At 47.5% G+C, this 15,054-nt stretch overlaps 1 protein-coding gene across 7 annotated transcripts; it reads left to right on the top strand.

Moving 5' to 3' along the window:
- The first annotated feature begins 524 nt into the window (after positions 1-524).
- Positions 525-13,605, top strand: NR2F1 (nuclear receptor subfamily 2 group F member 1). 7 transcript variants are annotated; one of them, XM_014597270.3, is made up of 6 exons: positions 2,747-2,836; positions 3,190-3,273; positions 5,255-5,782; positions 10,524-10,711; positions 11,991-12,091; positions 13,166-13,605. In XM_014597270.3, exons 3-6 carry the CDS (start codon positions 5,272-5,274, stop codon positions 13,386-13,388), a joined length of 1,023 nt encoding a protein of 340 aa, XP_014452756.1. In that variant the 5' UTR covers positions 2,747-2,836; positions 3,190-3,273; positions 5,255-5,271; the 3' UTR covers positions 13,389-13,605. The 7 variants fall into 7 exon arrangements, with proteins under 7 accessions (XP_019338925.1, XP_019338959.1, XP_019338976.1 ...); XM_019483380.2 differs by lacking the exon at positions 3,190-3,273 and having other exon boundaries at positions 525-2,836; XM_019483421.2 differs by lacking the exons at positions 2,747-2,836; positions 3,190-3,273 and adding an exon at positions 3,315-4,490.
- The last annotated feature ends 1,449 nt before the right edge of the window (positions 13,606-15,054 follow it).

Raw genomic sequence — 15,054 nt, 5'->3', positions numbered from 1 at the left:
GGAGCGAGCCGCAAAGTTGGACTAGGATCTACCCCGCTCTAAGTAACGTCTGTCCGCCCCGGGCGCCTGCCTGCCCCCCTTGCCAACCCGCGAGCCCCGGGGCCGGGGGCTCCCGCTGCGAGCCGGGCGCGGGCATCCCATCTGAAAAAGTAATAAATAAATAAATAAATAAATAAATCGTGACCCCCCCCCACACACACCCCCTCCACACACACACACACACACACACACACAAACTTTTCAGACTGAGCCAAAATAATTCTGTTCCCCTTTCCCTCTATCGCAATGCACCCCCTTCGGAGGGGTGTGCGTGTGTGTGACCATAGGCGACCCATACTAATCAGGTCTCAAAGTAAATAGCAGCGCCGGGCGATCTCAATGTAAATTGTGCTTGTCAGAAGAATCCCCCTCCCTCCCTCCCTCCCTCCCCTCCCCTCCCCATCCCAGGCAGTAGGTAGCAGAGAATAAAAAAAAAAAAGGGGGGGGGGCTCTTAACCAATGGAGTGAAGGAGGCTTGGCTAACCTTAGCCTCCCATTTTCTCTCCCCCCAATTCAGGGCTCTGACCAGTCAGTCGCCTTTGATTATCAGTTGCCAGCAGCCCCTCTCTTGGCTCCTTGACATGAGCTCCATATAAGGCAGCGATCTCCATAGAAACGTGTCAGTTTCAATAGTAGTGTCAAAGTTCACTATATACAGACATTCGCGCAGATCCCCCTTTCGGAAACATTGCTCTGCTAGGCTTCCCGTTTAAACGCATTCATTTTTTGGGTCTCTCTCTCTCTCTCTCTCTCCCCCTCTCTCTCTTCCTCTCTCTCTCTCTCTCTCTCTCTCTCTCTCTCTCCCTCCTTTCTTGCATATTCTATTAGTTGTTTTTTTCTTCCTCTCCCTCTTCTCCCTCTTCTCCTTCCTTTTCTTCTTTTTTCCACCCTTCCTCCCAGTGTCTTTCGCTTCATTCCTGCAGAAGAGAGGTGAAACTAAAAAAAAAAAAAAAAGAGAGAGAGACAGGGGGGGAAAAAAATCCCAGAGAGAGAGAGAGAGAACGCGTTCACCTCTTCATGCCAGTATTATTATTCTTTTCTTTTCTTTTTTACCATTATTGTCTATTTTTTTTTATTTCGGGGGTGGGTTTTGCTTCTGCCTGATGAGTTTTTGTCTCTGAAATACTTTTTTTTTTTAATGATTCTTATTCTTATTTAATCAAACAAGAACCTTTTGGGGGGGGGGCGATCTCCAGTGGCTTTGGGAACCGGCACCGGGTGTTGTGAGCGGAGCAGAAGGAAGGGACGAGAAAGAGGAAAAAGAAGAGGATTTATTTATTCGACCTACTTTGGATCTCTCTTTTTTCTGCGGGTGTCATTATTATTCAGCTGCTTCTTTTTTTTTTTTTTTTTGCTCGACTCTTCGCCGTGAATCCGGCTCCTCTGCGAATTAGTCACCTCCAGTGCTTTTTGTGTCATTCTTCGTCTTTTCCGAAAAGACCCAGAGAGGGAGAGAAACGACCGGCCACAAGAGCAGCAACAACAACACAAAATCAAACTGTCTAATCTCCGAGCCCTCCTCGCTCGCGCTTCCCAAGACTGGTTTCCTGAATGGCTGACTGCGTTGTGCCCTGGACCTGGCCCCCGGACACTCTCATCCCTTGATCGCCAGGAGCTTTCTCCTCTCTCCCAGCCCCGCGCCCCCAAAAGCGCCGGCAGCGGCGGCGGCAGCGGGGGGGAGCTCCAGCGGCACCAGGACCGGCCGGGCCCCGGCAGCGAGCAGCGAGCGGCGGCGGCGGCGGCAGCCCGACCTCCTCCTCCTCCTTCTCCTCCTCCTCCTCCTCCTGCTTCCTCTATGTCTGCACATCCTTTGCACTCCTAGCGCTCGGACTGTGTGTGGCTGGTGCGTGCTCTGTGTGTGTGTGTCCGGCGATTACCTCCCCAGTGTGACTCTCCTGAATGCCTCTCCTAGCCGCCTGGTTTGCCGTGTCTGATTTTGCAACTTGAAAGTGGAGGGGGGGGGGAAAGGAGCAAATCTCGGTCTCGCTTTCTAGCTATTGCCAGGGAAAAGAGGGGGGGACCCCCAGAAGCCCTGCTTTTCCCCCCTCCCCCCGCAAAACCCAGGCAGAGAGAGAGGGAGAGAGAGGGAGAGCCAGAGGAGGGGGGCTGCAAAAATCAAGAAAACGGCAGCGCCGGCTCCAGCCCCAAGAAACAGCAGCAGCAGCAGCACAAGGGCAGCAGGAGCAGCAGGAGCAGCAGCAGCAGGCGCTGGAGCAGAGGCAGCCGCAGCCACGATTGCTTCTCTCTCGTCTCTCCCCCAAACCCGAGCCACCCACCTCCCCCCTCCCCCCTCCTCTCCCAGGCAGCCCTCGGCGAGAAGCTCCGCTCCCCAGCACTTTTTGGGCCCGAGATATGGCAATGGTAGTTAGCAGCTGGCGAGATCCGCAGGAAGACGTGGCCGGGGGCAACCCGAGCGGCCCCAACCCTGCAGCTCAGCCGGCCCGGGAGCAGCAGCAGCAGCAAGCGGCCTCCGCGGCCCCGCACACCCCCCAGACCCCCAGCCAGCCCGGCCCCCCGTCCACCCCGGGCACGGCCGGGGACAAGGGCCAGGGCCAGCAGGGCTCGGGCCAGAGCCAGCAGCACATCGAGTGCGTGGTTTGCGGGGACAAATCCAGCGGCAAACACTACGGGCAATTCACCTGCGAGGGCTGCAAAAGTTTCTTCAAGAGGAGCGTCCGCAGGAACTTAACTTACACATGTCGGGCCAACAGGAACTGTCCCATCGACCAGCACCACCGCAACCAGTGCCAGTACTGCCGCCTCAAGAAGTGTCTCAAAGTGGGCATGAGGCGGGAAGGTGAATATTTCTTCCCTATTCTACTCTCGCTCTCTCTAGATCTCTCGTGTCTCTAGACCTGCAGCCCAGCTCCAAGCTTTGCACCCAGGCTTTGGGTTTGTGCTGCTGCCCTCCTCCTCCTCCTCCTCCTCCTCTCCCCCCCAACCCCCTCCACCGCCACATGCTTCCCTTCCCTCCTCATTGTGATGAGAATTTATTATTACGATCACTCACTAAATATGTATTATTTCTCCGGGATCGCTGCTCTCCGGATGGGATTTGGTCTATTGTTGGCATGAGGCTGGGGAGGGGGGGGGGCATCCCTCTCTGCGAGCTGTGTTTCCATTCATTTCCCCACCCTCTCCCCCTGTTAGTTACAATTTTAAACCCCCCACCACCACACTTCGCAGTAGATCCATTTCCAGCATCATCTTTCCTGAAAGAAAGATGAAAGACGTGTAAGTAGGAAAGAAAGGCGGGGGGGGGGGAGCCCCACACAGGGGAGGGGGGATGTGCTACTGTGTCTCTGCTTCCTTGTGCTTTCCACTGTGTTGGAGTCTGCTCCTTGCAAGATCTGGCCTTGTTTTCACTCCATGCTTTCAAAGGAAAGTTTGTGACTGAACCGTGCTTTCCTAGCTCTGTCATCCTCCAGCATGCTGCTCGTTTTATTTCTCCATCAAACTCCACCCTCTCCTTAAATACTGCATACAAATGACAATTTCTAACATATTTACTGATCCTTCTGATTTTAGCATAATACATAAGCTGCATCTGGCGTGAGCTCCCCTCCATTTCCAATGCTATTTTTTCAGGCGAGTTGTTGATGTTTGCTGGTAATAGAGATCATTTTCCTCTAGCCAGATCTGTCTCTCTTTTATTTTTATTTTATCCCCCCCCCCCCCATCAATTTAGCGGTTCCCAGTTAAAGTTTATCCGGTGACTATCGTTAAAGATGTCTTGCAGTCAAAAGGAGCGAAACCCTCAATTTTGTGGCGTGGGGGATTACTACTTCTTTAATTGGTTTTCAAATGATATTTTATATGCCACAAGAAAAGACGTGGAGTTCCTTCAGAGCTGAAAGCTCGCAAATATGACGACTTCATTTGTAGCTTCAGGGAGCAGTTTGCAGGCGTCTGGGAAAAAAAGCAAACTTGGAATTGTGTTTTCATTTAATTGAAAAAATAACTGCCAAGTTTCCAACTAGAAAAAAGTGGGGGGAGGAGGGGATCCGCTGGGCAGATTGGGAGGACTGGCTCGGAGTGGAGGGGGGGGGGGGGTCCTCGCAATTGCAATTAAAGATAAAGTTCAGAGAATATTACACGCTGTTTAGGGGGGAAGATGGATTATGTCTGTGTGTGAGAGAGAAATAAAGCTCAGTAGCCGTATCTAACCTTGAAGTTACCTTTGTTTACATGGCATGCAGTCTCCAACGCTGGCACTGATGAAGTAAAACATACCCACACTCAAAAAAAAAAAAAAAAAAAACTTTGGTCAGCTTTAGGAACTCAAAGCATGCTTACGTTTTGTATGGAGATGGTTAATGAATCCAGTGTTTTTGCAGTTGCAAGCTTGTGCATTCACTGTGCAAAGCTGTCTGCAGGCTTTTGCAGTTGCACCAGCGTAGCAAAGATATTAATTAAAGCATCTCCCCTTTTTCCACTCATGTTTGGCTACTGTAAGTCTCAGACCCTTTCTTTTCCTTTTTCTTTTTCACCCCCTCCCCCCTCCCCTCTCCCTTTTAAAAATATTTAATCTTTCTGTTCCTTTTTAGCAGGGAGAACTTCGCTGGGCTGGGGGAGGGAGGCAATAAAAAGTTAGAAGGGGATATAGCTGGGGGTTGCGACCTGTACCAGTTTTCAAGACAATTCTGGGGGGTGGAGGGGTTGAAGACTCTGAGCACATTTAATTTTTTTTTGTAATTTAAACCAAAATCCTAGCAGCAGTTGACTTGGAAATCTAGCCGCTACCAGGACATTCGACTGGGATCCAGCTCTCTTGTCTTTCTCTCTATATCTTATTTCAAGCTCGGCTATATTTTTAAACAGCTGGCTGTGATTTGAACCCCAGCTCGGTGCAACCCGGAGCCTTCCTTTGATTTGGGATTGTGTTGGGTGCTTTGCTTTTGTGGCAGGCGGGGATGGGTGGTGGTGGGGCGGGTCAGGTTGTCTCGTTGCCTTGGCTCTTTTCTTTTCGTCTCCTTTTTATTTGATTTTTTCCCCTTTTCCTTTTTTTTAAAAGCGTTTTCTTTCTGTTTCGCCTTGGCTGCTGCGGGGTCGCGCTGCCTGCGGGGGCTGTGGGAAGGGGCTGCAGCTGGCTGTGTCTCTCGGCGGCTTGTTGCGGAGCTGGGGCTGGCTGCGTGCGGGGGGCATTGTCTGGGAGGCGATGTTTGCAAGCGTCCTGGATGCACATTTCCTCTCCCTTTCTCCTTCTTTTTGTCAGCGGTTCAGCGAGGAAGGATGCCTCCAACCCAGCCCAACCCAGGCCAGTACGCGCTGACCAACGGGGACCCTCTGAACGGGCACTGCTATCTGTCGGGATACATCTCCCTGCTGCTGCGGGCCGAGCCCTACCCCACCTCCCGCTACGGCAGCCAGTGCATGCAGCCCAACAACATCATGGGCATCGAGAACATCTGCGAGCTGGCCGCCCGCCTGCTCTTCAGCGCCGTCGAATGGGCCCGCAACATCCCCTTCTTCCCCGACCTGCAGATCACCGACCAGGTGGCCTTGCTGCGGCTCACTTGGAGCGAGCTCTTCGTGCTCAACGCGGCGCAGTGCTCCATGCCCCTGCACGTCGCCCCTCTGCTAGCCGCCGCCGGCCTGCACGCCTCGCCCATGTCCGCCGACCGGGTGGTGGCCTTCATGGACCACATCCGCATCTTCCAGGAGCAGGTGGAGAAGCTCAAGGCCCTGCACGTCGACTCGGCGGAGTACAGCTGCCTCAAAGCCATCGTCCTCTTCACATCAGGTGAGCCTGTTCGGCGGAGATGGGGCTACCAGGGGGGAGGTCGGGGGGCTGGTGTGGCTTTCTTGGGGCCCTTTCCCTGCCTGAGATGCTTGGAGCAAAAAGCGGGGGGGGGGTGGCAAGCACAGATCAATCATAAATAAGCCTGCTTTAGTGAGGCCTCATTTCCCCTGATCGGAAAGCATTCGCGTTGGCAGCGGCTGAGGTTATTGAGCATCGTAAAAAATGGATTCGATCTACCACAAAAAAAAAAGGAAGCCAAAGGGGAGAAAAAACAGAGGGAGAGAGAGGCAGAAAGTCTAAGGGGGCAGGGAGGAGACTGGGGAGAGACAGAGAGAGAGAGAGAGAGAGAGAGAGAGAGAGAGAGAGCTCCCCACTCTGCACAGCCGCACAAATATTGGAATTTTAACAGATTGCCTGGGAAAAAAAATATTAAATTAAGTGTAGGCGGTGGAAACATGCGTGCATGCATGTTAACAATTTTTCTTATGATAGATGGTTCAAATTAACTAGCAGGGAAGTGCATTAGCATCGCCTTTGAAGTGCTCCGGTTGTAGCCTATAAGAATATAATGCATCTTTTATTATTGTAACCTGCGCGAGAGAAATATATAAACATCAAAGGGGAACAATATGCAGGAAACACAGCAAATAGAAACAAAGCCAGAGAAGAAGCCTTGCCGGATCACCTAGAGATAGGCTGTAAATACATTTAGGCTGGGGTCCATCTACTCCAGCTTTCTGCCTTCCTTTCTTCCTTCTTGCTTTTCTTTTTAAACCTGCTTGGCCACAAATAAATCCTCCTAATAAATCTCACCCAAAACTAGGCCGAAGCAAAATTAAAAGCATTCTTGAGCAAAGATGGCAAATCGTTCAAAGGCCTTGTTTAACAGTAAGCAGTTGATAATCCATCAATATTTGTTGCCTTTCATGCATGAAAAATAGTATTTACATTGTATTAAAATGACTCTTAAATTTGCACAATATTGTAATGTAGCAAATGTAGTATTAATATCGATTTGAACATCAGATAATTTATTTAGACAGGAGGATCTAATTTGTATGCAGGGTGGTCAGAGACGTGTACTTTGACTGCCCCCTTTTAGTTTCAGTGCAAATGCAGTCTTGTCGTGTTGGAGGGAATATTTCTTTGCAAGGGATAAAGTGCAGATCTTAAAACAAATGGAAGATTTACTGAATAGCCAGCTCGACATTTTAATGCATTTTATCTTAATAAGTCTTCTTGATGGAAACATGTTTTTCAAAAGTGACAAAGAGACTTGGCAGCATTTATCAGCCTGATTTAACTCCAGAGTCTGCCTGCAGACTTACAGACCTTGCCTTGTCCATTCATTTCAGGGCGTTCATCAATACATCGGCCAATCGCGGCCACCCTGCCTTGGTTTAAAGGCAACTTTAAAAGATTGTGTTTAAATCGAGAGGGAACTGGTGTGATATTTAGTGCTCTCGCATGGCGGAGGCCCCCCGAAGGCATTTGCCCCAAAGTGGCTTTTTCTCCCTTATTTATTTTTCTTCCTTTTTCTTAAATGCTGGACCTCAGCTAGGACTGGAGCTCGGGTTTTATAGGATCTGTTTCTTCCCCAAAGTAAAAGTTGAAAGTGTATCAAGGAGGGGCTGGCTCCAGCAACTGGCCCAAACCATGAATGGGCTGTAGGAAGGGAAGGATAATATTATTTTGGAGGAGAAGTGCATGGGGGCATATCAGAGGCTGGAAATACAGCTGTCAAGAGCAATTTACCTTCTCCTCACACCCCCATGCACATATTTCCACTTTGGGCTAAACTTGTTTTGATTGCTCGCCAGAGGGGAATTCAAGGGAAGCCTTTCTCCAAGTCATCCAACTTTGAAGCAAACTTTGACTGATGGGAAAGACATTTTTAGGCACATTGTGCAATGCAGTTTACGGACGGAATAGGCTGGCGTGGACTTCTCCTCTTGTGGTTTTTACATTTGAGCTCCGGATAGTATATTTAATCCGTAAAATTCTGGCCATTTTCCAAGGGCTTGGGTCGTGACCCAAAACTCCTCTCCCACCCTTCTCCCCCCGCCCCCCCAGCTCTATTCATGTACACACCTTTTATTTCAGTAAATAAAAGTTCCCAGGGAGGGGTCCAGCTAGATAACATAAATCCAATAAATCTATTTGCAGCGCAATAAGAACTTTGATTTCTAGTTATATGCCAGCTGATTACACCTATATTTTCTGAACACTAAACTCTTCCGAATGCGTAACATGAAATACATTCCCTGTACCACAAAGGATCAGGCTGGTGTGTGCTGCACAGTAATGGTTATTTATTTACATAATTTCTTTTCCATAGACTGCAGGAAGAAATATTGAGCTTTCCCTTATTGACACACTGCTATATAAAAAGGGAGACACACAGACATTCCACATCAGCCCTCCCTTCCTAGGCTGAGATATAATTCACGTGTGGCAAATATGTAGCGCGTGATTTCTTACGTGGACTTCAGCTCTCTGGCCTCCAGCCCCGAATCGAGCCTTTTTTTCCCTTTATTATTTTTACATCCTGTTTTTAAGTGAGGAATTAGGTGGGGAGGGGGGACTTTCAGAAAATCCAGAGGAACCCAGATGCCAGGGGCAGTTCCCATAATTAAGCGGCAGGAAATATTAACTGCATTAGAAAATCATGAGTGTTTCTATGTCTATTGCAAACCCCAAGCCGTATTCTTCCTTTTTTCTCCTCTATCTGGTAACTTCCTTCCCTTGATGGTCCAGGGACGTCGCAGTGTAGGGCATTTCACGGAAATATCTGATAAATGTTTTACTAACCTTAAGGGTATGACATAGGGAGCCTAAAAAATTCCGTGAGTGTGTCACTAGGACCCTTTCATATTGCATTGTTTGGAAGTTGAATAGGATCCCAGTGCATAATGGGCAGATAATGCATGTAAAATAGCAAGATATATGTAAATATGGAGTGTGATTTGTGGCAATCAACATATGAACAAGCCTGTGGTTTTGATATATATTGCAAACAAGAACAGGCCCGTGCTTTTGATGAGTATCTATATTCCAACCTGGTGCTTTAGATGTTGCAAAATATCACTGCATTAAAGGTACAGTATGGATTAGCAAAACAGTCTGGCTAGGGTAATTGTATATCTGAGGGATGCCTAGTCCGCAGCTCAGGTCAAAGGTTTTTTTTTCCCCCTCAGAAGTTTCTGAATTATAGCTTGTTTTATTTGTCTTTTTGCTCGAGGCCATCGCATTGTAGATGAAGGTGTTCAAAAATCTTTGTAAACCCAGTTCTTGAAATAGAAAGACATAAACTTCAAAAATGCAGTCGCCACAGATTTCTGCTTTGAATAATTTGTTGTGTCTTTCCAGGGTCATAATTTTACATTCACAATTTTGTAACGTCCTTTTGGGGCCATTAACATGCATTCATTCATATACAGATCTATATATTAGCAAAGTCTGGCTTTGATCTATATTAAACCGCACTGCTAGCTCCCTGCTCGCCTGTGATCCTTATGTTTTTTTAAATATTTATTATTAATATATGAAACAATGTGGGTATTTGAGCCATAAAGGCAAATCCACTACATTTCACTGCCGGTGGTTTCCCGAGGAAGTCTCTCACTAATCAGTTTATACACAGTAATCCTCTGTCTTGGAATTTTTATAGGTATCTATGTATATGTATGTGCGTCTCAGAGAAGGAAGCTTCCAGTTTATGCTCTCAGATTATTATGCAGTTGCCTAGATCGCAGCACTCTGCAGGCTACGAAGGATATATTTCTGGCTATATATCTGAAATGCACACATCCAGGGAGGATATATTCCTGGCTACATTTAGGCAATGCTCAGGCACCGCAGCCCTTTCCAGCTTTGTGTCTGATAGCTGCAGATGTCTGCTTAGCACAGCCTGGAGTAGCCGAGCCATATTCCCCTAGATTATTATACAGTTTACCAAGATGTGACCAATTTTCAATTACTTGATGTAAGGCACAGATAGGAGCACACCCTCCTTTTTATCTCTTTCTTTCTTTTTCTTTTGGTCTTTTTTGGCGATTGCACAGCTCAGGCGGCTCCAAACCCTGCAGCATTTTTGGCTTGATCTAATTTCCAGGCGTGTCAACAAATTCGTGTGTGTGTGTGTGTGTGTGTGTGTGTATAGCTAGATATAGGTATATCTATCTGGATATATAGCTAGATAGATCTATGTATCCGTGTCGAGAGAGATATACAGACGCACACGCACGCGTGTGTCCTGCTGCGTTTCTTTGGGGCGGCGCGGATGCTGTGGCGGGTCGGAGAGATGCGATGGATGGCTCTCCTGGCTCTGCATTTGAGTTGTATTCCTGGGACAAGGCGCGGCAGTAAAACAAAATAAATCCGCTCATAAACACAATAACCCTGCTCCTCCTCCCCACCCACCCCCCTCCCTCTCCTCCAAAGCCCGCTGCACTCCTGGCAGAGGACAGGTTGCCGCAGCTCGGCTGGATTGCTTAGATCTCCCCCTCTAACCCAGCCCGTTTTACATTATTTATTTCCAAGGTGAAGGAGGAAGCACAAAGGGAGGTTTGCGTGCGTCTCTCTCTGCCTGGGAGCAGGCGATCGCCGGGCTGCTGCCTGCCGGGGGGTGGGCAGGGGCCATGGGGAGGTGCAGCTCAGCCCCGCGAAGGGGGTTTGCTCATTGTGTCACTAACTCTTTGCCCCCCTTGTCTCCTTCCCCGGCGTGTGGCCGCCCGGGCAGATGCCTGTGGCCTGTCAGATGCTGCCCACATCGAGAGCCTGCAGGAGAAATCTCAGTGCGCCCTGGAGGAGTACGTGCGGAGCCAGTACCCCAACCAGCCTAGCCGCTTCGGGAAGCTGCTCCTGCGGCTGCCTTCCCTGCGCACCGTCTCGTCGTCAGTCATCGAGCAGCTCTTCTTCGTCCGCTTGGTAGGTAAAACCCCCATTGAAACCCTCATCAGAGATATGTTACTGTCTGGGAGCAGCTTCAACTGGCCTTACATGTCCATCCAGTGTTCCTAGAGCCCGGCCTCCACCCCCATAGGGACCCTGAGGACCAGCACCCACAGGAACACACGACCCGCGAGCAGTCGGGGTGCAGAGAGGGGGGAACAGAGGACACAAAAAAAAAAAAACAAAACAGAGAGAGAGAGAGAGACAATGAACAAAAAAATACATGCATAAAGACTTGCGTAGGATCAGCTCTGTCACCCTGGGTGAAAGGAACAGGAAGGACCTGGTGTCTGTGGAAAATGTTGGGGACAGACATAAGAATAAACATAAATAACTAAAAGGACCGAGGGGATTTTAATCAAGCCAGAAGGAGAATAATGGATCTTCCAGGATTTATTGTGGACTGATGTGGATATATTCTGTACAGAAACAAACACTGAAGTTGAACTGAATCTTGTGTAGAAAAAAGACAAAACAAAAAAAAAACCCACAAAAAAACAAACACACAAACACTTACCACGAACATTGTTATTCATTTTGTAAAATATTAGTCTTTATTTTCTTTTTTTTTTTTTTTTGTAAAACTTAAAACATCGTATGCGCATAAAGGAAAAAACAAGAAACAAGAATTAGGGGAAAATAACATTTTCCAAATAATTATTAAAAAAAATGTCCTGTGTCTATGTATCTATATCTGTTTTGTATTTTTTTCTGGTTCCAAACCAGGTTTCCTGTGATTCTATACTAATAATTTTTGATATAACCCTTTGCTTCTTATAATGAGTGCGATATATGTTGTCGAAGCTGTTCTTCAAGAATTAAAATTGAAGTGAGAATTTAAACAAAAATAAAAGAATTTAGCAAAAAAAAACCCCAGCCCACCACCCATGAGTCTTGTTGCTTGGAACATGCCAAACAGAACTGATAAAAATATATATGCTCCCTACCCTTTAACTTCCGCTAGCATTTAAATGGGAGAAGTTGGATTTTTTTTTTTAATCAAAGGATCAAAGAGTTGTATAAATGGTCCAGAATTGACTTGATTGTGCCAGTTGAGAGCGGAGATATCAAGGCTTTTATAAGAGACAAGTGGAAACACAAGCAGTTCAATGCCAGAGAGGAATGAGTTTCTCTGAGATTGTATAGTAGCCTTTTCCTAACGCGATGTGCGTATATACCGTTCTACACATTTTGAAACACCCTTCTTGTCAAGTTGAAGTTTCTGCTAAGTTTCCCCATTGCTGTTTCCTTCTAGAATTCAATGGCAAGGATTGGAGTCACTGTATTCTACCATCACTGTGCGGAGGTGTACAATATAAGGCAGACTGTAGTCATTATTCGTTTGTTACAGGCTTGGTGGGTGTTTATTATTATTATTATTATTATTATTATTATTATTATTATTACCCAAGGACTCAAAAGACCCACCAGTGTGTGTTCTGATTCTGCGCTGCATTTGCTATCTGCTGAAAGGATCGGTATTATTGTTTTTCTTTCCTCCAGTCACTAAGTGTAAAGGATATTCCCAACCCATTAATATAGAAATCTAAGCGGAGGTTTACTCGTTGGGTGGTGTATGAGTGTGTGTGCGCGTGTGTATCCCACACATCCACACGTGTAGTCTATTAGGGACGCGGGCACACATCCTAGCTGGGTCCACGGGCTGTGGCCTCTAGAAAGCGAGGATGGGAGAAGTGTGCAAAAGCCCTGTTTTTTTTTTCCCCCCGTTCTCCTTTTTAATTTAAAAATCGTTTCCATAATGGAGCTCCTTTGAAGGTAAAGGCTTCACAATGCTTCTAGCTGGTGGTGCAGATCTCTGTAACAGCTTTCAGTGCATTAATGTTTTATAGGATCTGAGACGGAGCTGTAAGAACACATACTGCCAAGGGAGCTCTTTCTTAACGTATTAATAAAGCTGGATCTTTAAAAATAACATTTCCACACACCCCCCCCCCCCATCCTCCGCGCCCTCCAAACAAACCCGGATGAGGCAGGATTTTCAATTTGTGGAGTCATTGGCAATGTTTTTCTTTTAATTTGCTGTCCATGCTCCCCTGGTTTGTTTTTTTTTTTCCTCTTTTTTTTTTTCTCTTTTTTTTTTTTTTTTTTTGCATTAACAAGATCCTTCAATCCAACCCGCTTGGGGTTTTTAATATTCCAGGCGCAGCCGATCCGAGGCGAGAGCAGCTCTATACAGTAGGCACTTATAGCTGGATAATCAACAGCGCGGGCAGATATTCTATGGGGGTAGAGCCAATTTCAATATGGAGACCCGAGCTGTCTTCCTGGGAGCAGCTCTGGGCCTGATTATTTCAAACCTGGGACGCCAGGGTGGAAATCAGACACAACCCCCTCCCCCCCTCCCCTCCCCTCCCCTCCCTCCCCAACTCACATGGTGCTCTGTAGGCGACAGCTTTGTTCCTCCTCCAGGTCGGCTTCCCCAGGCAGAGAGGGTGGACCAGCCGTGCTCTCTACAGAGAGACAAGGGAAAGCAGAGCTTGAACTCGGCCACTCAGCACTTGGAGAGACTGGAGTGATCCTTCAGCATTGTTTTGATGGGATGGGTGTGGGGTGGGATGGGGATGGGGATGTGGGGAGAGGATACAGCGTGGCTCTGAGCGAGGAGATCTCGCTTCCTTCCAATGAGATGTAAATATATTCATTACAGTGTGATCCCACTGATGAAAACAGAGAAACTTTTTCGTAGGTCAGAAACGTATTTTTCAATTAATTTTCCTATTTATGAATAATGATAACCCAGCGATTGCCAAGAACCGCGCAGGGGTGCAGGCGGTGTGCTAGCTGCACTGATTTCCATGTATGTGCCTAGCAAGAAGTGTTTCGTTCCCTTATTAAACTTTGCTTATATACGGTGTTGTGTGCTGCAGTGTTCACTCTCCAGTATCTGTTGTGTGCGGGGAGATGTCCCTTGGCCACCCTCCGGGCTCTTGGCCCTGCCGTATTTGCTAAAGATACATTGTCTCATCTTGTCTCTGGTCGCCCAGTATGTGCTGCAATGTTAATGTGGAGAAGGGCCAGGGTCCCTCAATCAGCTGGTTCTTACGTACAATATGCTGTTTGGAAACCACCTCTAGTTACATTTCTCCTGCCTTGTTGCCTTGCTTAGCCTCAGACTCCTTCCTTGACCCGACTGCTGCATTTCCTCCCCGCCTTTGCAGTGGAAGCGAGTGCTTTGATGGTGTCCCCGCTTGGGTCAAATACAAGTTGGGGTTTGCTCTGCTGGCTGCAAAAATGACTCTGCCAGGGCCTGTCTGCGGCGCAGGTGTTTGCTTTTTCCCTCTGCAGTCACAGGGTGTGCTCATTAAAAAGTTTGTCAGAACTCAGACACTATAGGGCACAGACTTGGGCAATGCACAGGTTTACTCATTGCAATATAGTGACCTGGCCATACCTTTTAGCTTCCCACTGACTCGCTTGCTTCCTCCCACACCCCAATTAGGGTGTTGCCATTCAATCAAATCAATATTTGGAGTCCACCTCCTTTGTGCTTGAGCCACAGCTGATTTCTTGGTAGACTGTCAGGGCAGGATCTCTGCCTACCCGGGGAGATCAAATAAACCTTGCTGGTTTTGGGGGGTAGGGGGGAGGATTTATTTATTTATTTGTTTGTTTATTTTAAATAGATGGTTTTCGGGCCGAAGGGAAAGGTGGGAGAGAATCGTATCTGACCCTTTCCCTGTCTAGATTTCAGTCTCTGGCTCAGCTGACCTAGGAGGCCAGTTTTGGCAGTCCTGAGTCTGCCGCCTTCTAACAGAGCCGAAAGCAGAGCAGAGATCGTTTAGAAACACCTACAAGGGAGAAAAGGATGGCCCCGGCCCCTCTGGCATCCCTTAAAATTAGCAGGGATTTGAAAAGCCTTGTAAGTGGCACTTTTTACTGCACACATCACACCACTGAGAGGGTCGGGTTTAATAATGCGTCGCACAGGCAGGTTCGCCTATATGCAGAGATGCTCTTTTAGTGGGAGATAAATAATGGATATTATACAAAGCGTTTCCTCGGACGCCTCCGGCTCCAGGTGATTTTACGTTACTGTAAAAGTAATAAAGGAAAAAGTAAACTCCACTTTAGTTATTGCAAAGGAGACTGACTCCAAACACCGAGCGAAAATACATTTTAGTAGACGGAAAGGGGCTTAATCCAAACTCCCTCTGCCTTATGAGAAAATTACCTTTGACATATGAAAGTCAGGTCTTCCCTTTCCCACAAACACACCGAGCGCCTGAGAACTTTGGCTGCTTTGAAGTAGATGTAAACTGTTGTAGATGTAGACACAAGCCTCAGTTATAAATCAAAAA

This window comes from Alligator mississippiensis, chromosome 3 (genome assembly GCF_030867095.1).
Source record: "Alligator mississippiensis isolate rAllMis1 chromosome 3, rAllMis1, whole genome shotgun sequence".
NCBI classification, from domain to species: domain Eukaryota; kingdom Metazoa; phylum Chordata; order Crocodylia; family Alligatoridae; genus Alligator; species Alligator mississippiensis.
This window is presented reverse-complemented; position numbering and strand designations above follow the sequence as displayed.

What these genes read in the sequence shown, in the direction of transcription:
- NR2F1 (XM_019483380.2), top strand. Translation starts at nt 2,392, where the DNA reads ATGGCAATGGTAGTTAGCAGCTGGCGAGATCCGCAGGAAGACGTGGCC. An exon ending in AGTGGGCATGAGGCGGGAAG is followed by an intron (nt 2,837 to 5,254) that starts GTGAATATTTCT and finishes TCTTTTTGTCAG; the next exon opens with CGGTTCAGCGAGGAAGGATG. An exon ending in CATCGTCCTCTTCACATCAG is followed by an intron (nt 5,783 to 10,523) that starts GTGAGCCTGTTC and finishes CCGCCCGGGCAG; the next exon opens with ATGCCTGTGGCCTGTCAGAT.